This window comes from Synchiropus splendidus, chromosome 3 (genome assembly GCF_027744825.2).
Source record: "Synchiropus splendidus isolate RoL2022-P1 chromosome 3, RoL_Sspl_1.0, whole genome shotgun sequence".
Classification (NCBI taxonomy): domain Eukaryota; kingdom Metazoa; phylum Chordata; class Actinopteri; order Syngnathiformes; family Callionymidae; genus Synchiropus; species Synchiropus splendidus.
In genome coordinates this window covers 26,352,113-26,376,763 of record NC_071336.1, presented here as the reverse complement: position 1 = coordinate 26,376,763, position 24,651 = coordinate 26,352,113, and the positions used below count along the sequence as shown (strand labels likewise).

Sequence of the window (24,651 nt, the reverse complement as noted above, 5' to 3'; positions counted from 1 at the left end):
CTCCATGTGCCAAGACTGTTGCGCCACAATACGGAGGTGTGGATGCGACATGTTTGGGGCACCAGAGTTGCAGCTTCAGCGCGTTTTGTCGCATAAAAAGTCGAGGGAGGGCGGGGAAATTCATCATCATGAAGAAGTGAAATGGAAGAGAAGCTGACAGCAGCAGTTGCTGCCAGTCAGGACTCACTAAGCCCATAGCTGAAGGACATGTTGGACCTGAAGACGACAGCGTCCAAATCTTTTTTTTGCTGGAAATATGCTTCTTCTGTAGATTAGGGGCCACAATTCTTCCTCTGTGTTGACGTTCCACTAACTTTAGACTGACCTAAAGGTGACTTGTGACGCAGGGGAAGTGGCTTTGGTTGCCACTTGGTTGTAGATGTAGCGGCATGAAGACACATTGATGAAACAGCCTGTGACCTTCACGGGACTAGTTACTCAAACTTGCACTCTTGATCCAACATCTTGATACGCCCATAACATACACATCTATATATGCATGAAACACATCCGTCATGATACTGAACCGTCACCCGGATTTTCTCTCGTGACCCGAACTGTTCTCGGACAACTGACTTTCCTTATCTGAACACTTCCTCTCATCATTCTGGACCCCTGAATGTTCCCACGTGTGTTTGCTATGTAAAAGGACCAAATCTTTTTTACATTACAATACATTACATAGCTTTTATTAGTCCCATAATAATAAATAATAACAATAACAATAATAATAACAACAACAACAGCATCAATAATAATAATAATAATAACAACAACAATAATAATAATGACACTTTATACTTCGGGTCTATAGCGTACATTGAAAGCTAAAAAACAGACTGGACAATTCTTTGCTATTTTGGTTCATGCTAGACCCAACAAACCATTGTGCTGGAGAGAGTATCTCTGAGATTTCTGAGGAGGAAATATTTCCATGGTGTGGCATTGTCATGTGTTGCCTTATTCTCTGATCGCTTATTCAGCACGACGGCCGCTTTCATCCTTCACTCTACACTTTGCGGCTCTAAGTGTGAAAGCAGCTCTTCCCGTCTTCTTCTAGTCCTTTTCTCTCAGCACCCACGCACATTTACAGGCCCACACACACACTCTGCGGCTAAATATAGACTCCACAGCTGCATTATGTTGTAGAGAGTGCTTCAACAGAAGCCTCTTTTCATACGGGTCACACTGGACAAACTTAACAGCGGATTTATAATGGATCCTTGATGGAAAAGTCCGGATCATCAGGTGGAAGCTCGGATGGTGGATTGCAGCCACGGTTGGGTGAATGAAGAGAGGACGCGGATATGGCGGCAAAATAAGGGTCATGGTAGGAGAGGTCAGAGGCTATGATGGTGGCAACACGTCCGCCGTATTGTGTTGTCGCTCAGAATACTCCCGCCAAGATTCCTGACATTTCAAGACACGTGTGAAATATAGGGCCGAGTGTGGACTCAGGTCTTTAAATTCTTCTACTGCACTGGTTATCTGAGCAACGACTCTCATTGGAGGAGTTTGGTTACTTACATATACTTATATATAGCAAGTCGTTTTGCTGGGGTTTGTTGTTTTATGTTTTGACCACTCAACCCACCACACAACATTTATAAGACAAAATAAACACCAAAAAAACAGAAGACCGGAACACGGTGGTTTGCTCTCTCCAGGTCGGTGGAGAGTTCTTGCCCCAAGTGGTGGAGTTTAAGTATCTCTGGGTCTCGTTCTCGAGTGAGGGAAAAGGGGAGCGTGAGATTGATAGATGGGTTGGTGCAGCGGCAGCAGTGATGCGGTCGCTGTATCGGACCGTCGTGGTGAAGAGGGAGCTGAGTCACAAGATGAAGCTCTCGAGTTACCGATCGATCTATGTTCCCACCTTCACCTATGGTCACGAGCTTTGGGTCATGACCGAAAGGATGAGATCACAGATACAAGCGGCTGAGATGAGTTTCCTCCGCAGGGTGGCTGGGCGCACCCTTAGAGATAGGGTGAGGAGTTCGGTCATCCGGGAGGAGCTCGGGGTGGAGCCGCTGCTCCTCCACATCGAGAGGAACCAGCTGAGGTGGCTCAGGCATCTGATCCGGATGCCCCCTGGACGCCTCCCTGGGGAGGTGTTCCGGGCATGTCCTAGCGGGAGGAGACCCCGGGGAAGACCCAGGACTCACTGGAGAGATTATGTCTCCGGTCTGGCCTGGGAACGCCTCGGGATCCCCCGGGAGGAGCTGGAGGAGGTTTGTGCAGACCGGGAAGTTTGGGCTTCCCTGCTCCGAATGCTGCCTCTGCGACCCGACCCCGGATAAGCGGTAGAAGAAGGTGAAGGTGAAGGTGAAAAACAGAAGTAAACAGGAGAGTCAAATCTCTGATATCAGAAATACCAGGTCAGAATTAGTGGGTCGCCCCATACCCCGGCCCACTGCGTCATAAAGAGGCATGAGCAAACTGAAATGTAGCTTATATGAGGAACACATTTATTTGAAGAAATGGAATGTACCACAAATTAATCGATAAAGAACTTGATTTGACCAGAAAAAACATGAAAAAAGATGAGATGAGATGAAAAAAGGGAGAACTGTTACTCATTCTATATTGTCCTTGTACTGAGGAAATGTCAAAATGAAAAAGGTTAAAACTAGAAGTGGGAGGTTTAGTTAAAAATCTCATTTCAATATTTGATGCCAGATTGATTCGATCTGTCCACCGAGGCAACACCAGGGTGGACGTGCCCCAGTCATAGTGAACTTATTGCAGCATAAAGTGCCCAGAAAAACATATACTGTCCTCCTAACCTGAACTTATTAAACTTTAATTTTCTTTCTGTGTAGTTTCATTTCCTCTCCCAGTCTCCTTCATCAAAATAGAGAAGATATTACTGTGGAGCCTCTTTAATGACCAAGTATTTAAGCATGGGTACTGAGGGCAGCAGCGGACTCAAAAGATTTCTCGCTCGGAAAAGAAAACAACATTAATAAAACAATTCACCAGATAATACCTACATGAACAAATAATGCATGGATTTACATAAAGCAAACTTTTTAGAGCCCTGATCTGCACAGCCTCTGCTTCAGACGATCCACACTACCACTGCATGTCATCATGTGTCAGAGCATGTAAACATGTCACCAACCAATACTGACATACTGCGAGAGGGAGCTCCATGTAAAGTGATCGTGCTTGTAGATGAGGTTCCCAGCGCGCTGGTGATAATGAGCTCTGAGTGCAACCCCAACCATGTCGCTAATGATCATCGGCCGCATAGTTCTGGCCATCGCCCTCTGCGCCATCTCCCACGCCCGCTTCTCTCCCTCATCACTGTCAGCATGTAGTTGAGAGAGAACGACCAGATCAAGCATCTGCTCTGTCCTTCAGACAGGAAGTGAAGCTCATGCAGGGCTTCAATATGAGAAGTGCTTCGTAATGACATCATATTTGAAAATACTTGTCTGGAATTAGTAGTACTGTAGTAGTAAGATTATGTTTCAACTCATGTGTCTCAGCCCTTTCAACACAAATTCATCTGCTGCTTTGCCAGAGTAAGCCAGGAGCCACTACATGTGGCGAGAGCTGGTGCTCCTCAAACAGACAATACACTCGGATAAAGGCTCACAAACATGTACACTGACGCACAGTTTAAGGCGGTCAGTGCTACTGAAGACAACAGAACAAAGGACAGAAAAACGCATTTATGGCAAACAATAATAATCCAAGTGCTCTGTTGAGATGAAATCAATATTTATTCATTTCAGGCATCTTCACCAGCATCCCACAAAAAACAGAATCTTCTCCGAGTCTGGCCTCCTTCTAAGCTCAAGTAGCAGCCGATATAGCAGTCAACCACTTTTGACTGATGATCCGTGGTTCATGATTGTTGGTAGGTGCGAAAACTGATCAAATAACTGACCTTTTCTTTGCCCCTTTCCTCGCCAACAAGAACCTCAGAAACATTTCAACATGTGAGGACCTAGAACAAACTTCAAAGGACGCCTCACACAGATGCAGCCACACATTCTAATCTCAGTAAACAGTTAGGAAACAAGAGTACACACTCGTTTGAAATCAGGTGTTCAATCAGACCAACATTACAATGTAATTACCTTTCAATGGTCAACAGTGGCACCATAAAGTCTGCAGCATTTTGGCAATATCATGAAGGAGTTTTATTTTTTTGTACAATGCTACCTGATAAGGTGGAGACTGAAGGTAATTGAAGGAGTAACTGCAGGAGTTTCCTGACTACAGTTAAATGAATGTAGAAGCTGTAGACACTTTCATGGTGACTGTGAGTTGTGCCTCTGAAAACCTCGAGCTGCATTGTGAAGCTAACAAGCAGCACACCTTCTCCAGATGCATCTAAAACCTCTGTGAATGAGGATATTGTGCTGCCAAACGCTCAAGATGGAGTCCACATTTTCCTCAGCTGGACCATAAGTTTGACACATCACCCAGAGCCATCCTTTCATCCAACTCACGATTGCTGAAATCCTGGAGGAGCTGACCACTTCTCAAGCTTAATAACCTCAATGGCAAAAGGAATTAGCTGTGAAGACACTTCAGACGGACTGTGATGACTGAGTGCGTCGATGACGTGCTGCAGTGCAGCCAGCTTGCTTTCATATTAAAACAAATCAGCATTTTGGGCCCCCACCCAGGCACTCACATGTCCTCCACGGTGATGTCCTTGAGAATTTGGCAGTAGTCGACGTTCCAAACAGCCTGGTCGTCCCACACCTTGGACGCCAGGAGGATTGCACCCAACACAATGCGCTTCCAGTTGGCGGGGCAGATGTCGATCTCAGCGTAGGTCAGCAAGCGCTCCAAGTAAACCTGATGGCAAAGAGAAGGAAACTGATGTGAAGTGGTGAGGCGTCACTCTACATCCCAAATCCAGTAAAATCCCATGATAGCTCAGATGATATTCGAGCCGTTTCTCCCTTAATATTAGGTCAACGATAATATTCTTACAACACATTTATTTGTCTCTTTTCCTCATGAATTAGCTGCATTAAAATATTCGTCAATACAAGTACTACATTTTTTAAAAATTGTGAATTTTCTACCCACTTTTTAACTTCTATTTTCAATATTTATATGTATTTAACAAAACTAATATTAAAAAATAATAATTTAAAAATATATAGGTCTGAGAGTAAATGAATCATACATACAATAAATAAATACCCACAAAAGAAAACACAAATTCCATTATTTGAGGCCTTACTTTGTCTCATGAGTCCAGAGTAAATATTGGTCGAATTTTAAAACAAAAATATTTAAATGCAATATAATACATATTTTATTAATTAATTAAAAAATATAATTCCTCAAATAGATAATTTACAAAAAAAATTCTAAGGATTTTTAAGTTTTCTTATGTCTAACATGTATCAAATAAATTTCTTTTCTGTTTTAAATATTTTCCCAGAAAATATTGCACAGAAATATTCATTTCCAAGATTGGATTGTAAAATAAGCATTTTTTTCAGGGAAAGTGAAGTAAAAGATATTTCAGCACTTGCAGTGCAGAGTCTGCCTTCTTCTCCACCCCTGCGAGCAACAACAATAACAAACTGTCAAATCCAACTTCCCTGGGGCTCGCTCATAAAATATCCATGTGTATCACAACAACCCATTGACGCCCACCGCTGCATCTCTATTTGTCTCTCTTATCTGATAGTATTCCCACAACCCACGATCACAAGCAACACAGACCACCACATTCACAGGCGAGATCATAAAGTCAGCATACAATATGCGAGTCCCATACATCACAGTTTGTCACCAAATCTAAGGTCCAGTGTTGGTGAATTAACAGCAGATATTGTCGCTGCTTGCATCTGTTTCAAACACGTTCTGTTGCCCACCTTTAGCAGTTGAGTTTAATAAAGACAGAAGTCTGAAAAACCCACACACAAAAATGACCCACCTCCAAAGTATAACCATTTTCCCTCCTAGATTTCTCCAACTACACAGATCACTGCATTCATTCCGTTTCAGCATCAACTTTGAAGTCCTTAAATTGTGCATCAACTAATCTTAGAAGATCAGAGCTGGGGACTGATCAGATCAGACGTTACCACTGCAGCATCAGACGATGGCGTCGCTCCCTTGGGAACCCACTGCTAGATAGCAGTGACATCAAGACATCTGACACCAGCAAAAAGACATTCCAAGTGATTAGATGCCAAATTATTGTTTCATAATTTTGCCAAGAACTGCAGAGCATCTGAAGGACGATCTTTAACACTGAATTATTCTAGTTGAGTTCCTAAAAGAACAAACCCCTTCCATTAAATGAAAGGTATGCTAATAAGCCTGCAACAAGCCATAATAAAAAGTAAAAATAACATTCAGAGCCTCGTGTGGAATATAAAAAGTCAAGAGTTCATTCATGTATTGTCAGTCAATGTGATGAAAAGCAACCTGATCCTTCCTGTACAGTAGTAGATGCCTTAAAAACAAGTGCAATGAAGCCCAGTGGTTACCAACCCTTCTTCAGCGATATACCCCTTGTAAACTATTTCTTTAAGTACAGTACCACACATCTAATGTTTGTATAGTTAAAATGAAATATTTTATATTTACTTTTTTTAATACAAAAGTGAAAAGACTGACATTTTTAAGTGTACTATATTTACAAAATTATCGATTAAAACAACATTACAAATCAATATTTTTTATACAATTTTAAATATGGTTTATTTAAAAAACACCCCATAAACTTATCTGTTTTGAACAGAAAGACATTTTTTAATTTTCATTCCTTTATTTTTGATCACTGGGTTGCCTCTATATACCCAAACGGCTTGTTATACCTGTATTTGCCAACTATTGAGATCAATTTAAGCCAGGAATATTAACCTTTACAAGAGTCTGTTATCTGCGGGGAAGCAGCGCCTCCAACAACAGAGACTGATGACGCTACGGGGTGAAAGCGAAACTACTCTAAAACTCTGTAATGCTCCCAAAAACAGCCCACTTCTTTTCAATAATTCAAAATTAATGAAAGAGTTGACCATCTGTTTGAGGATCATTACCATGTAGTTACCCTCCGGCCCAGTGGGATGGGCCAAAACTGACACCAGAGAGGTGAAGACTCTTTAAACAAAGCGCTCTTTCATCATGTGTGCGACAGTTACACAGCTCAGGTGGCTAATTGGACGATTCATGCTGGGTTCTTTTGGGCTAGCAACCCTACTGCACTACAGGACAATATAACTATGGCCAGGAGGGTAGAATATGTGGAAGAAGGACACTATTAAATGAGCATTGGACCACATGCTGAGCGGAAGGAATGCAGCGTGACAACTATACGAGCAAGCAGCAGAAGCACAGAGACAGCAGAGACAACTCAACGTCAATATGGAGAATCCAGAAGTCAAAGAAAGATGCAGGCCAATTACGCGCATGAAACAAAGTCAGCAAAGCCGCAACACTTGCTGCCCTGGAACTGCCTGCGGGCAGTGAGGATCTGAACCCCCGCCCCCACCGTCGACCCTCCACCTCATGTGTGTAGTTCATACGTTTGTGCATCTGTCCGGAAACACAGTAACCCAATATGAGGCCAGCGGGTCAGACATATTAACCCCACACCCTTGTGCTCACCAGAGGCACACATGCTGGCTCAAGTGAGAGATTGTTTCTGGGCAGATGAGTAGGTAGGAAGTCACTGCTGTTTACATTTCTCCAGTATTATGTATAAGCGGTCAGGATGGGAAGCTCCAATACTGAACCAGTCGAGCTACAAATCTTTTCAGAAAATGCCCTCAAACCGATCTTCTATACATCCCAAATAATTGATAAAAGACGGTTTGGATTCACATAAAATGTAATGAACTGTAAGCAATGTAAAGTTATTCAAATACATCCTTTTGTGATTCACAATTTTTAGACTTCATTTGCAAACCATTCCAAATCTCAAGGCACCGGCACTAAACACCGCACACAACATGACGGGGCAAAAGAAGAAACACTGCCTCCTGCTGCAGACACCAAAATAAAACCCCAAACTCACCAATGTGACAATAGCACACTCTGCAGTGAGCTGGGCGGCGCTGAACAGCGTCCTGACAAAGCGGTAGATCTGCTTCTGCTCCGGGTCGTGCTTGTCGTAATCGGACGGGATCTCCGACTTCTGCAGGAGAGGTTGAGAGGAAACATAGCCAAATAAACAGCGGTGGGAAATACAAAACTGATTCCAACTGATCACAAAGATTTTGTTCTTACGGAGAGTGGATGCAGCTTCTCATCAAATATATCTAACACCATTCTCCCATCGACTTCTCTGAAATCAACACAACATTTATGAATATCAAGGAGGAGTTCAATGCCACTAGGTGCAAATGGCAAAATAAGATACCTGTTCTTTATGTGATAGAATATTGCTAGGGCCACACTGCAACAACAGAATACAAGTGTATAAGAACCTCAAAAACAAACTATAGAATGCTTGAAAAGGCAATACAAAGTTACCATTTGATGGTATATTTGAGGTTTGGCTGACTGACTGTGCTGTCATCCAGGAAGATGGTGGAACATGAACTATACTTGCGCCTCACGGGGCCAGGATGATGCTGCTGAAGAGAAAAACATTAAATATGTCCAATGAAATGACAAACAAAGGAGTTGTGGGTTTTATGTTCAGCAAATAAATCACCAAAAACGTGTTCAACTATCAAGAAATCGGTGCACAATTGATGACTGAAATCTTTGACCGAAAGTAAAATAAGATTCATGCTTGCAAAAAAACAAAATGGGTGAACATATAAATGATAAAAAGAAGTGAAGACATTTCCAGAGTTTACCTTGCATTCCGAAATATGCGTAAACTTGCAAAGAAACAACATTGGCTGGTCATTTTTATGTAATACCACAGTCAATAAATCCTCAGTCTACATATAAATAAATAGAAAGGTGTAGTTAAATTTACTTACATGGTTGATGTAGAGACTTTTCCTTTTTTCTCGAACTGAAAGAAACACAAATGGACATACTATGTAAGATGAAAAGAAGCAACTGGAATGCCTAACCCCCACAGAAGGGGGCAGCAGTGACACCTCAACTTTGGTTCGCCTCTTCAATTCTAAGAGTAGACAGAGCAAATGGTGTGAGGGATTGATTCATACAGCCTGCGCATCAGTGAGTGCTGAAGTGTGAACCTAAACATGAGGCACGCGGGTGCAGACGTGCTTCGGTCCTCGTGACATGTTCACAACGAAGTAGCCGTGAAGCAACATGAAGGGTGAAAGAGTCACTGGCAAAGCAAATCGGAGCAGATGCAGAGGACAACACACTGGTATATACACACACACACACACCTGACACCTAATGATCCCAATCCTGTCTGTCTCGCACCTGGCAGAATCATTTTGAACACTCCAACGCACATTGATTCGCCGATTGAATTTTGGTGGAACAGCACTGACATATAGGGCTGCGTGTCAGAGATGAATGCGGTGGGAGAAGGCTGCTCAAAACAGCGCAGGTCATAAAGGTGACCGAAAACAGACTGCATTACAGTGTTGTAAAGCAGACGGAGTATCCAGCCCAGACAGAGTGGCAATACTATTGACCAACTTCTGGTTAAGGAACCATCTATGCATGAGGACTCTTCCCTCGGAAGATCTAACATGGTTTGATGGCAAAAATCATTGTGAATGGAGATTAATAAATCTGTGTGATCAGAAAGATATTGAGTTTAGCACCTAAACAGGTTTCAGTACCAACATGACAAAGGCTTATTTTATAGCTGAGTTCTGGGCTGCTACTGCCATCTGCTGTATCAGTGAGATCATTGCAATTAATGATGTTTAGAAATGCTAAAAGCCATTTGAAAAACATGGATTGAATAAATGCAGGGCGTTTATTTTATTTTAATGACCTCCTCTACTGCATCACGCAAAACTGTACTGTAGTGTGAGTGTATTTTGTTTATTTATGGTTTATTTGTGTGTTTACGGTTTGTTTATTTTATTAATATATTATACATTTCATTTATATGTTTGTGTGTATATGGTTTATTTATTTTATTTATATATTATATATATAATTTATACGTTTGTGTGTATATGGTTTATTTATTTTATTTATACATAAATAAAATAAATAAACAAAGTGAGGAATTTTAAAAAATAAACATGATTAAGTTAACAATATGATCACCCTTATTTCTAAAATATAAAATAATTAAATGCACAATGAACACCCACAATGTAAACTCATGATAAACACAATTAACAATAAATGAACACAAATGTGTTTTTTCAATCTTTACAAAAAGAAGCATTTCTGCACAGTGATTTCACAGCGAACTCTGTCCTTCCTCTACTGCACGTCCTGCTAAGTGAAACAAGCGCTCACGATCAACAGCTCTATCAACACTAGGTGCATAGTCATAGATTTGGTTAAACGCTGGCCATTAAGGGAACAAAACTGAGGTCTCCAGGTCACCACACATTTGCCCTGAGCCCCCTCACGACATTCATATTCTGTGTTGTGGTGGTGTGTCTGGACCAATGTGTTGAACGTTAGCAGCAAACTTTGTTGGCGAAAAGTTATCAAATGGCTCTATTGTTGGGGGCGGGTCCGTTGCTTCACAACGGGGACTCTGTTGCTGTTGCTCTGATGCTGGTGACCTTTATGTTGCTTATTATGGAAAATATGGGCACAGTTTTATCTGTTTTTTCCATCTACCAATTGTGATGATAATCCCAATCAATATTACACAATCTGCATTTCAGATGAGCACATAATGTCTATCATTTCCATTAGAAAGAGATGTCACCAATTTTATATACCACATTTACATGGGAAGCAAAGCAGAAAGGAAGACTCTTTTTCTTTGACACATCTTCAAAAACATTGCCAACAAAAGCATGTGAGCACAAAACTCCAGTGACACATTGCCTGCAAACCAAAGTGCTTACAATATTACAGAACAGATTGAGACAACAGATAACGCCAAACACACAGAAGTAAAGTAGCAGTGCTTTGTTGGATCACAAATCTTACCTCTCTTGTTGGGCACAGGTACTGAAAAACAAGAGTCCAAATTTGTCTTTTTTATGTTCATCCACACTTAGAAAGGCTCAAGTAAATTTGTGAGCAAATAAACGTCATTTACTTTTTATCATTCCAGAAAACAGGTAATTAAATGAAAAAGTGACAATGAATCTGTCTTTAAAACCAAAGCTCTGCTTCATTAAAAAAAAGTGTTGAGACTTAAGTTGGTAATATTGATCATCCGGCACACACACTAATTAAAAATCCAGTCTCAAGTCTATTACAGCCATGTTCACGAAAACCTTCCCTCATCAGAACAGATAAAAGAGCATCAGCACTATTTATATCCGCGCCTTCATTAGATACAGTACACACTTGAGCTAAGGCAGCCTCTCTCCGCTGTGAGTAAGACAAAGCTACTGATCACATTCAACACGCAGTTTCCACTGGAAATTAATCTCGGAGAAAAAACAAAACTGCCGTCAATTATGCACGGCTCTGATGTGACTTAAATGACTTACAATAAGAGGGAGCTGGATCTGAATATGCAAATACACTGCCACATTAGAAACTCATCGACTGACGCTCGGTGATCTGTTTGGCAGCAGTAATAAAATACTGCGAGCAGCAATCCAATAAGCTTAAGAGCAAACTTTATCAAACGTCTTGCTCAAAATTATATAAATTCAGAACTAGTTATACCACTCACCGTCAGTTTGAGACTTGCTGAGGAAGATGGTGCTCGCTCTGGGATGGTCTGAGGGATTGTACTCCATTGGCAGGTCTGAAAACAGGAAAAAAAAAATCAGTTCAACACACACTGTTTTGTTACTATTTTCAGGATGAGATTAAAAGAGAACTGGCTTTAGGGGAAGCAGGAAAAATATCATGGGTTTGCAGCAGCTCAGTTTGTTAGTCAATACACAGCAACAAACAGCAGAACGTTATGGATTTGTGTCAGCTGTAGACAGAAGAGCTTAGTAGCTGAGAGGATCAAATCAAACGTTTTAACCAGTAGCATTACTCAATGGACAGAAAATTATGAGAACATTGTAGCTAACTTGCCAAGGCGATCCTGGTTCTTGGCGGCATGCTATAATATCTTGCTCCAGGAGAAGCTTCTTAGTCTGGTCATGTGAAAACCAAGCTACACATTGAGCTCATGCATCCAGTATTTTTTTTTCTTCCAAATATTAACTTCACCTTTCGCTACCACTGCCAAAAATGATACATTATGCTTTCGGAATGCATGATACATTTACTGCTAAAAACAATAACCGTGATGAGAATTCAACACATCGTGCTAAACTCAATAAACTTGACTAAGCGCATGAAATGTGAATGTAGCATTGGACTTGCATGATGTATGGCAGACAGTGGTTGCGTAGACATGGAGATCGCAGGGCTGCTCTTTGCTAAATGAGGCTCCTCATTGGTAATACGGAGCTGATTTGAATATCACCAAATGGGTGGGGAAGAAACCTGATACATATGCAAGGTTTTGCAAAAAAAACCTCACAGTTAAAGAAAGCAACACCACTTGGAATACAACCATAAACCACAGTCACACAAGAGCAGCAGCTGAGAAAGCAAGGTCATCCACAGCAGCCACAAAACAAAAAGGTTCAGACAGGTAATTCCATTTAATATGTAAATCACACAAGAGCATACAATAAAAGCAGTTGCTTTTTGCAAGGCTAAAGACATGCAAACCGTAGAGAGGGCGCAAGGTGAACAAGGCGATACAATATCAGTGCCTAAAGTGTGGCAAGTACCGCTGGGATCATCGTCACCAGATCATCATTTTTGGAACAATTATTATTTTTGTTTTTACATGTTTTTTCTGCTATCTACCCAGGGCAAATGTTTTGAATAAGTGTTCCAGACATGTTTGACTAGTCACTAGAAATAGTCTCAAGTTAAGAATCTTCTTAGACTATGCTAACGGCTAAGTACAACCTTAAAACAATGGGGCTCTCAAGACTGATCCAGACGGATTGAGTAAAACACATATTGAGGGACTCATTTTTTTACTGTTACCATTTTCTTTATCCTAATCGCCGGGATGGCAAAATTTATTGGGATAATTTTTCAGCCCATTTTTCAGCCCGTGTCTACCCTGCATCAAAACATTCTAGCATTAGTCAAATTTCACCCAATAACCCATTTGTGGCATTAAAAGTTATTCTTGTTCACTGACTGGGAAAACCACTTAAAAAAAAAAACACTAACAGTATGTGGAAACATGCAGGATTTTCATACTTGGAACAATCTCACCACATCCACGTCTACCTTGGACATAAAATCTGTCCAGAAACTGAAACTACAGAAAACACACAACTATGACCAACACAAGGAGCTATTAAAATTCAGTTGTTATTGCAGGGATGATCACATGTTTATTATCCCAAATGATTATGCTGAAACACTTGCCAACACATGTTCCAGAATCATTCACATTCATTGTGGCATTGCGTATGAAGGTAACCACTCTGCATTAATCACTGTTTGAAACCTGCTGGAACAGGAAAGTGAATGGCATATGAGTGTGGTGAGGAAAGCAGTTTCCTGGCTTCAAGGATGATGTCAGCGAGACAGGAAAGGCCAAGACCTGACCAACACCCTGACACATGGAAGACAGATGTCAAGAGAAAAGGACAGCAGAGAAGTTTTGTTCAACTCATCGCAAATATAAATGGAAGTCTTCCTTCAAGTAGAATCGACCACGGTCATCAGGAACATCAGATTACACAGCCTCAGTACACACAATAAATCCGCTCTCATTCTGCATCTGGGTGCAGCTTAAAGCTGTCAGCCAATGTAAAAGAATGAAAACCTTGTGATAATGCACAAAGTTGCAGAGAAAAAAAGGTAGATCCATTCAATGACACTAGATGATGTAATAGGAAGGTCACCAACAACAAAAAAGGGTGTTTCCCCCTTCCTTGACCTTTGCTTTGGTTGCACCCCCCTAATTTTACACCATGGCTCAAACAAAGGCGTCCTGCCTATGAGAAAAGAGGAAACGCTGTAGGACATAGAGCATTGTCAAAGAGGTGGCCTGCTAATTCCTTGTGCTTACCAAATGTAGCTGACAGTTAAGATAAGATTCATCATATTATTTGAATGCTTCCTAGATCAGGTATGGCGAGAACACACTAAATACCATGTTCACCAGAACCAGGATGGGTTGGATGATTTACTCAACTGATAGTTATATTGAAATATTGAACAGTTTTAAGACCACTGGAATTTTTCCTCTTTGCATTAACACTTAACACCAAGGAAGCTCATGAATGAAAATGAGACGGAAGAAAACAAAAGAAATTACCACAAATATATTTCACATTACCTAAACATGGATCACTAACAACGACAGACACGCGATCAAACGGATTAATTTATTTTCATGTGTGCCTTGAAGGCCGACAAGTCTCAACAGTCAGAAGAAAAACTACTTACAAATTCTGGTACACATAGCCCAACAGTTGCTCATCCATAATTTCAGGAAGAGTGCAGCAGGAACAGGGAGCTCTTTCCTCTCTGCTCACCATGTTCAAAGCCTGTCAGATACTTTCACAGGATTCCACATAGATTAAAAACCACATTGAGAAACAAGGCTCCAATTGGTGTTAGCGGGCTCCAATTGCAGTCCTCTGTCAACAGCTCACCATTTAAAGCTTGTTCATTTCAATTCCTTCTGTAATTTTAGGTTATCTGTGGGATACCAGAGATTACTGTTGTGGGCCCAGGAAATCTATCGGTAATTAGGTCAAGCTGTCTTTTCAAAAGGACAACTTGAATTTTGAAAGTATTCTACGATGGAGGAGCTACTTCAGATTCTCACAGCAGATTTGTCTGTGCCTCAAGTGGAAGGATAACATGTGGGCTGCACAAGGAGCCACCAGTGCAGCACACGGCCAAGTGTGATCAGCCTCGGGCGAGGGTGTGTTGTGATCAAAGACCGAAACACCCAGCAATCTTGGGGTGCACAACTGATGTGTCACTCTGGAGTCAGAGAACCACTAGACTATGACCCATGAGTGCACCCTGAATTGACCTAACAGCAAAGCGCCTTCAAGCAGCTCACTTCCACTCATATTTTACTTGTATCATTGTCCTGCATTTTTTATCTTGATAATAAGATGCCCTTTTTGCATCCGAAATAGCATCAGGTAAAATTAAAATTAACAGCAGGTGGCAGTAGTGTTACAAAATTTACTGGCACAACCCAGTGGAAAGAGCAAACATGTTGAGTCAAACCTGTGTCACAGGGTGTGCCATAGCCACGGAGGGCTACAGGATCTAGATGGTGATCCAAAACAGCACAAAAAAAGTTTTAATCTCTTATCAACATTTCCAGAAATACAACTGAAATTGGTTCTTAGAGTTTTGAGTAAACTTACCTAAGACAAAGACTAATACAGGCAATAATGTGACCTGGTGGACTGTCATAATCGTGCATTGCTAGTGCTGTGTTAAAAAAATCGATTTTCCGATTCTGAATCGATTCGTACATCAATTCCATAAAATCGATTCGTAGGTCCAAAGATCGGATTAATTAATTTACGTTTTAACGCATATTCTCCGGGTCAAGTGCGCATGCGCGCACCTGGAACACCAAAGTCAAAACAACATGCCTCCTCACAGTGGCAACACTAGCAACGCTCAGACGCGACCAAACCAAAAATGCGCTCGACAAAAGCATAGCAATTAGCATGTTATGCCTAATGGAGCTATTGGAAGTGTTGCAGTGCAGCGGAAATACGACCCACCTCACGAGTCACGTGACGCGACATCACCCAGCGCTCCTGTCCAAGCCATCCACCGGGTGACAACAAATGAAACTCGAGCGAACTTTACCACTAGCGGGTACTTCTGCACGCTCTGTCAAAATAACTGAAGCGATTGCGGGCTTCATTTGCAAAGATATGCGCCCGTCTTCCGTCGTTGAGAACGAGGGCTTCAGGCGGCTAATGAAAGTAACAGAGCCACATTACGTTACGGTTTCTCGCAAACGTCTGTTATCCCAAACATGCACCAGTCAGTAAAAGAAAAGGTGAAAAGTAAGCTTCAGTCAGCAGTCAGGGTGGGCATTACACGTGATACGTGGACATCTTCGCAATCTTACGCGAGTCTGACAACTCACTATATTGATGAGGAGTGGGACCTCTTCTCGTACGTACTACAGACCACAGAGAACTGTTCACATACTGACCAATGACCGTCAGGTTGCTGGGAAGTCAGTCACCAGCACTTTGTTTACATTTTCAGTGGCTGAGAATATCTTTTTTTCATTTTGATAATAACATAAAAATGCATTAGTATTAAACAGCATCATCTTTTGGGTGAATTTTTAATGTCATATTTCTAATAATGCACCAGTCCCATGAGCAGTCACATCTGGCCTTCTGTGTCTGGATCTTTATTATCATTTTCTATGAATCCTTCATTCATTTCCTGTTGAATGTCAATATGATACTAGTATTAATACGTTAACTTGTCATGTGATTAAGGCAACAGCTCAGTAAATGGTTTAAATACTAACCTGAATCGAGATCGGATCGGATCGAATCGAATCGAATTGAATCGTGATAATCGATTCTAAGTCATGAGAATCGGCATCGAATCGATTCTTGAAATTAGAATCGATACCCAGCCCTATGCATTGCGTTACGATAAAATTGTTTCATGCTTCACCTCGAGTACAGGAAAGTACTGTTGTGATGCAATTTCTTATTATTTGATTTATACACTGCTGGGGTGGGGCTAGGTTTTTCAGCCAAAAACATGACAGGAGCTAAAAGGTTCCTGGAAAGGTATCAAGTAAGTGGGAGAAAAAAAAGTGCCATCAATTTTGTTTAGCAAAGTCAGGTACATTCACTACTTAGCTAATAAAAGTGGAAGATTTTGCCTTTGTTGAAAAGCGCATCCACTTCAGCTTGTACTTCACTGAAATCTACTCTCTAAAGTGAGGGGTGGAATTACCATTACAATGTTAAAGATGCTGAGTGTTCATGTGGTTGAAAGCTTCCTGCTCTTGCAGCATGTCACAAGCTGGGCGTTGCATTTCAACATCAGCTCAGACAACTAGACTTGAACGTTGCTGCTGAAAGGTGCCAGCCTTAGGGGAGCCAGATGGCACAACATGCCACTGCCGGCTGTCAACGGCATGCGATCAAACAATACACCCACATGGTTAAGCTCTGAAACACAGAACACATCTTGTGTTTGAGACATTGAGTGTTTGGGGGAGAGAAGCGATGACATGACGGAGGTGATGTTGGAGGGGAGATTTTTTTATTACGTTAAATCACTTGGCAGCACGAGTGACTCAAGTATAATGTTCGACCATCTACTTAACTAAAAATAAAAATTAGTGAAATGGCACTTTAACCTAAAAAAATACTTCATTTATTAAATTAAATCAATATGTTAATAAAATAACATTTAAAACAGAAATAACATGAGTTATATTCAGAAGTCAAAACTATTTTTTTTACCTTCACAAATTCACAGGCGCAATTTATATGCAAGTTTAATAATTGCATTCTCTTGCTGACAGTCTTTCAGAACCACAAATTGGACATTTTACAGCAGTGTGTGTATGACATTTGATCGAGGGCTGCAAATGGCCTCCAAACCTGACTTTGGACACACCTGATGAAAGCAGAAGTAAATAAGCAGAAATAAGCAAAGTCAAGTTTAAGATGTGGTAACACATACAAACAAAAGAAGTATTTGCTCAAAAACAAAAGCTGTGTTCTTGGGAATAATAGGTTTTCTCTAGCAAGGTTGATAAATTATTGTCGGGGATTTTGAGCAGAAATGGCAAATGTAGAAGTGAGACAGTGTTGACAGTTAATTATGGAGTGTGAAGCTCGAAGTCAGTGTAGTCAAATATGAAATATTAGTTTAGCTTGAGAACTTTTACAACAAAAACCTGTTTATTTCTTTGGTTTTGTCTTGCAGATGGTGATTTCTGGTGGCACCTCAGTGAGGAAGCATCCTCCTTCTCCTACCAAGTGTAACATTTTAGTCACCCATCTCTCCTTCTACCACCTTCCCACTAGTAGTTCAGTCTTTCACTTAAGAAAAAGCAGATTACAATTACTAATATAAAATATAATTATTTTTACATTCAGCTAGAGTCTTGAAAATAACTGAAAACATCTCTTCCACTAAAGAGATTGATGTTTTTTTTACTGCAGTCATTTGGCCAGAATACTGGAGGCATTCGGTCACTTGTCCAAAAAAAAAATGTCAGCGTGTTGTACAATCCCCAAATGAAACAAGATTTCGATTTTATCCATCAGTGCACACGCCGTCCAATCACAAGAGATTCATTTCAACTGGAATTCAGCATCCATTGATCCAAATGAGGCCTATAAAACACCCCCACCACCACTTTCTAACCCCTTCCATCCCTGCTTCATCTGCTCAGTGTATCCAGGCAACACTGGCTTAAAATGACTTGGACGGAGGAGGCAGGCCCATCAAAGATGAGAGACACCCAGACTTTGCCATCAATTGCTCTTTTTCCGCAGCTCGCCCACCTGATTACATGTAGCACTACAATAATTACTCACAAGACAACCGAGTATCTCCCATCTATGTGAGGCACTAAATCAAAACTGCAAAACTGTGGCCATTTATCAGTGATCCAGCTATAAACGGCTGGTGGTAACAGGAGATGACAAGGTAAAACGACTAGTTAAATGCCAACCGTTCACTACAACAGATTTCTCCTACAGACATGCACATTGAACTTTCCAAATATCATGCCGTTGTTCGAGAACTACTCCTCCTCAGCAGGCTTTTTGTGGGCTAACATTTGATGATAGCTATTATGGTACAAACAGACAAGAGCCGCAGCTGTGCCGTCATGAACAAGGGTCCAGAGGTGTTGACACACAGGGAGGAGATTTCTTATTAGATGGCAGCATTGCAACCACAAAAAAAGTGATAGGAAAATACTTTATTTCAAAACCTTTTTTATAGAGGCTGTCAAAAAAGAATGCTTGTTTTCTGGCCTACATGTCAAATGATGGGAAATCCTAAATAAATAAATGTATTTATGTAAGTAAATCCTAATGCCATTGCAACAACGATGACATAAGCACGAGAGGAACGCTCTCACCAGGACTTTTTGGTGGTGTCTCAGCTCAGGGGGTTTAGAAGAAGAGTCTGAGTTTGATGCAAAATGCATTGTAAATCTGTAACAGACCACCTTCAAAGGAAGACTCCTCCTTGATCAACTCATGAGTGAGCGTGCGCCAAGATTGCGAATCACCCATCACTAAATCTTGAAAAAAATGGCAAAAAAATACCCCTACACAGGGAAAAGCATACTGGTAGAAACCTGTACGGGTCCAATGTAAAAAATAAGACCCATTTTCTTCACAAAAAGTAGGAAAATATGCTGGGTCAGGTGAACAACAGTACACGGTGGCTGTAGAGAGAGTATGGCATCACCCCATGTACGTGGTAAATCTAAACCTCTTGCCACACTGACAACTGCATGCCATCTGTGCCAAATGACTAGTACACTGTGTTGACATTTCACACATTGCACCCATACACACATTCAAGCAAACACACTTGAACTTCAACAGAGATATACAAGAGAATCATGTCTTTCTCAATGATTTAAAAAAAAAACTGGCACACATTCAAGCTCACTCAGTGCATATTTACTCAGTTAGTCATGGAAGCACGGCATTCAAAGTTTAATGAGTCACTAAATCAACTTCAAAATCAGATCCATTTACAGCCAACGTGGAAAAGGCAACAAAGACATTTGGAAATATTTCTCTCTTGATAGGAGGTGAAGTTCGTGGTCTATGGCCTTCGTTCCTGGTAAGGAAACATTTCAGGTGAAATATCAGGGAATAGCATCATGTCAGACCTTTTGCATCATGAACACTGCATGGCTTTACAAGTTTTTCAGATGTTTTCGATAACTTCAGATTTAAAAGTTGCTGCGAGCAGCAAGACAGTAGCCACATGGGTGACCAATGTCACAAATAAACATTTCTTTGGTGAATCTTGAAACTGACCTCCTCGGCACACATATATGCCCTCATGATAAAACCTGCATGAAATGCCACTGACCACTTCTTGTCTTTGCCTATTGGCATTTCCCTTTAGGGGTTGCCACAGTAAGCCAGCCTCCTCCACGTCAACCCATCTAGTCTGCTCAGACAATAGTACTTTCTCAACACAAGGTGCTAATCTCATTACCTTGCAGTAACTTCCAACAAAAGCCTCTTTTTGTGTGACTGACCTCTCAATGGAGCATTAAGGAACACCCATGGGGATTAGTCAACAATGAACACTAATTGCAACCTTTGAGAAGAGCACAATAATGAATCTTTACTGAGCTTCCAACTGAAAAGGTGCATATTGATGTAACCACTAATTCCTCAACACAAATACAAACCTTTGGAACAAATCTATATATAGATGGGAATTTTAGAACAATACTATAGAAAGGAACACACATCATGCCATAAATAAACATATTCCATATACAAAGAATAATCAGGGCCTGAACCCTAAAATGATCGCAGTACTTTCAGGATTTCATGCGAAATTGTTTTCTTTTTTTCTTTTCTTTTTTTCCACAGACAAATGGATACATTGCATGGTTTCATAAGCTGAGCACAGAGTGAAACTGGGCTTCATCAATATGCACTCAAATACAAGAGGATTCCAAACAGCATTCAGGGCTTTGTATTTCTCTTCACAGGCATGAATTTTACATCAATAGTCTTAAAATACTGCACGTTATCTTTTTACGTATGATCGTCAAATTGATCCTCTTTTTGGAGAGTGAGGTTCACAGACTGGGTGTTAAATCCAGATTTCAGACTTTGTCAGCACTGTGTTAACCACTTATGAACTCATTTATTTTTAACTTGAGAGGATGTGGATGAACTAACATTAAGCCCACTGATAAATTATATTCCATCACTGACTGCTACAGCAAAGGCCAATCACATCAGCAGACTTTGCGTTTAAATCACAAAAAGCAGCTCCTCTGTTTTCTTGTGATTCATTTCATCTGTTTTTGGGTCCTCTGAGACTTCAGAAGTGGTGTTTCTATTTTTCAGCACGCATCAGCTGTGAGGAAATGTATGAAAACACATAGGTTCAAAAAGGCATTGCACAACAAAAGGACGGATTGTACAAGATGACTTCACACGACAATTTTGGATCAGTAATAACAAACCTAGATTAAATGAGAAGCCAGTGTTTTTAAAGACCTAAAAAGCTTAAAAAATACTTCGAAAGGAGAAATGACATTACAATTTCCTTCCTAGGAATAATTTTAGGTTGATATCTGCTCAAGTATCTGATATTATTTATAGTAGTTACAACTGTCTAGAATATTTTTACCTCACACAAAGCGATTCATTTGTGAGGGGAAGAATTGAATGAATAAACTCTTGGGTTAACTGACTAACTTAGCAACTGTTTGAAATGGGAAACAAATCCAGACACTGTATGACACGGCAGTGACCTAGGAAAAAATTTGAACCCTAAGAAAAAGCCTAGTTAGGTGAATTCTCACCTCAAACACACACGGTACATCGAGGTCAACATGTCTGGAATTCATACGTTGGAGACTCCCCAGGCTCATCAACCAGGCATGAATAATCCATGTCCAGATTTCAATTAGCCTGCAACCAACACTCATCAATATGAGTGCATGCTTGTGTGCGACTGCACTCCAGAAATCACTAACATGAATGAGACAGAGAAGAACGCCTGGCCTGGAGCCACTGCTCATTTACAGATGTCTACTTTAAGTAAAACCCAAACAGGATGACGGCTCCATCTGCTTCCATCGCTTCATTTGCAAATGCTCTGTTTCACTTCATTACAACACCTTCAAAAAGAATTAGTGATGTGACATTGTTTGGTTTTCAGATAGAACGTGTATCCCTGGCAACTGGCAGACTTCTACACTAAACACAAAAACTAACTAAACTTCTCTCGCACAGAATCCAATGCATGGATAGATATAATTACATGTATTCCGTCAACTCCTTTAAACCAACTGCTGTACCAGTATTTCTAGACACAATTCTGTCCTTAAAAAAGAACATTAATTCTTCGTCCAGAAAAGATCTTTAAAAATACATAAACATAGCACTTGTGTATGACTATACAGTTCGCAGAGGCTTCCCATTAAACTATGACTCCACGATACACGATGTAAAAAAATTGACATAACTTATTTTCCTTTGTGATATATATTGTGACACCATCGCAAATTACCATAATTAATTGTCACCAGATAGCTCGAGTAGTATATTTGCAAAAACATTGATTGGATGATTCTCTCAAAACCAGTGGACAAATTGAGGTTATTTATTAACACTTTATTTTCGGTAAATTAAAATAACTCAACAATGCAATAAAAAACAGAGGCGAAGTGAATGAAAAATTGTGAAAATGCAGGGAATCAATGTGGAAAATAAAAAGGAAGGTGTAATTCTGTTACCAGGGAGAGAGTGAGTTTCATTTACGGAACTCTGGACTACCAATATACGTTACTATTAATATTAGTTGTAGCAGTCGTAGTAGTGGTAGCGAAGTACTTGTGTTCATGCAAAAGACCATTTCTAGTTATTCAGGTTTTTCACGACTTTTATTACTGATTAAACTTAAGATTATGTAGTCTGAAACCCTAACAACAGCAGCCTAGTTGCATGTCTTTACCGAATGGAAACTGTATCCATGATACTTCTGCATTGTTCAAACTCCTTGTCACTGCTGCAAAGGCATCCTGAATTTTCATCAGTTCCTTTAAATGTATTTGGTCGATATACAGTATTGCGCTCTGTGATCTTTTTGAAATCCAGAGTCTAAATTCCTGGTGCCGACTGCCAATCATTGACCTGTGAGCTGCCTCATGTAAATATGATCCTGGCTCATAACAGTAAACTTACTTGTATGACTATTCCTACGCGTATTTTCATGGCCGTGATTTCACATTCGTTGTGAAAGGCCGAAGTCTATACAGTGCCAAAAGACATGGCTAGGGTTTATTATCTACATCTGAACCTCAGAAAGCATTATAGGAATTAGCTAAGCCAATATGTCATACTTGATGCGTCAGCAGCCACCACTGTACCATTGTTCAGGATCATGTGCACATTTCAATGGAAAACCCAGTTCCTTAGAGTAGCAGTCCTTTTTTAGAAGCCTGATGCTCCCGTCATCAGGCTAAGCTGCAAAGCCTTATATGAATGGATGAAACGTTACTCATATAATGCCAAGTGTGGCGCGAATGCTGACAGGCACATTGGAAACCTTGAAGATGTGCACCATATTTTAAGACATGATGGACATGGCATCACCCTTTAAACAGATCTGTGAACGGTGGACAGATCTGGGGCAAGATCATGGGAGAATGTGGGTAAAACCTATGGCCTAAGTGGCAGGAGAACAAGCCCACCCACCAGATTTAGCCAGGACAACACCAGCACTCTATCTACCCATGGCCCCAGACTATGTGCCACACACTCACTGTCAAAAAATCAATTAGTCAATAGTCAGGAATGATTTATAGTCGTAACTTCTAATTAAACAGATAAGTCATGATAACTATTATCCACACTCAAGCATCAAAAGACTAGATTAATTTCAGAGTTAAAAAGCCCCAAAAAGGCATGGCAGATGTAGTGACAACCGCATTGCAGAATTGTATCACCACGATCAGGAACTGGGGCAAATCTAATTCAACAAATAATTTAACCACTGTAAACCAATTTATATGTGGGGCAGAGGAGGGGAAGAATAAGAACTGTGAACATATTGTTGGGTCTACTGCATGCAGGCCATTAACGCTGTCAGGAGATCCAGAGGGAAATTCATCTTCTTGGTCACATGCACGACATGTAACTGTCTCAATGATCAAGGTTTTTTTATTTTTATTTTTTTTCCTCAGTGATACTTGATGAAGATTATATGAGTCATCTAAATTTTCACTCATTTAATAATTAATACTTTAATAATACATTGTATATTTGAAAAAAGTAACCACATGCTCCAAATTTCTAAAATGAAAGCCAGGACACTTTGGTCTGCTGGGTTGGAGCAAATACCGATTGAATGGGAGACGCTAACTTCCAGGTCCTTGCGGGTACAGGAGGTAGCTGAAAGTGCCATAACTAGTAATGTAAGGGTGTGTTTTGAAAGGTAACATGCAGCAGAGCTTCCCTTTGTGTTTCTGAGCAGACAAATAGTCCAATTTTCAGTGCAGCCTATCCATTTTACAGAGCTAAAATGTGCAGTTGGATATACTGTAGACTGATAATAAGTATCCAAAATAGAAGACAACTCCTCACCTCACACGTGAGCTTTGAGGATCGACAAGGCACAGAAAATCCATCGATCTAAACTAAAGTATATCTCAGTTAATAACCATGAACAATGGAGGAAACAGCAGTGTTTAGCTTCTCTGCATTACTGGAATCTGTTTCCAAAATCAATAAAGAATGGGTTTGTGTTCAATACTGGTTCAATGACTAAGACATGGCTGAGTTCTTTGTCTCCCTTTTTCATCCAAGCATCTACCTGTGACGACTGAAAAATCAAAAATCATTTCACCAATATGAGGCGCTGTAAGAGTTGCTGCTTATGCGC

The 24,651-nt window shown here is 40.5% G+C and overlaps 1 protein-coding gene across 8 annotated transcripts in view; it reads right to left on the bottom strand.

Moving 5' to 3' along the window:
* The window catches only part of ccny (cyclin Y), a 33,238-nt gene that overhangs the window by 4,125 nt on the left and 4,462 nt on the right, over positions 1-24,651 (bottom strand). Inside the window, exons 2-10 of one of the 8 annotated variants that reach the window (XM_053859864.1) lie at positions 11,702-11,776; positions 11,002-11,022; positions 8,925-8,959; positions 8,796-8,819; positions 8,464-8,567; positions 8,351-8,386; positions 8,218-8,275; positions 8,006-8,125; positions 4,652-4,818 (exon numbers count right to left, since the gene is read on the bottom strand). In XM_053859864.1, coding sequence (XP_053715839.1) covers positions 4,652-4,818; positions 8,006-8,125; positions 8,218-8,275; positions 8,351-8,386; positions 8,464-8,567; positions 8,796-8,819; positions 8,925-8,959; positions 11,002-11,022; positions 11,702-11,776 — 640 coding nt within the window. The remainder of the gene's footprint in view (positions 1-4,651; positions 4,819-8,005; positions 8,126-8,217; positions 8,276-8,350; positions 8,387-8,463; positions 8,568-8,795; positions 8,820-8,924; positions 8,960-11,001; positions 11,023-11,701; positions 11,777-24,651) is intronic. The other 7 variants (XM_053859865.1, XM_053859869.1, XM_053859870.1 and 4 more) reach the window with 7 other exon arrangements.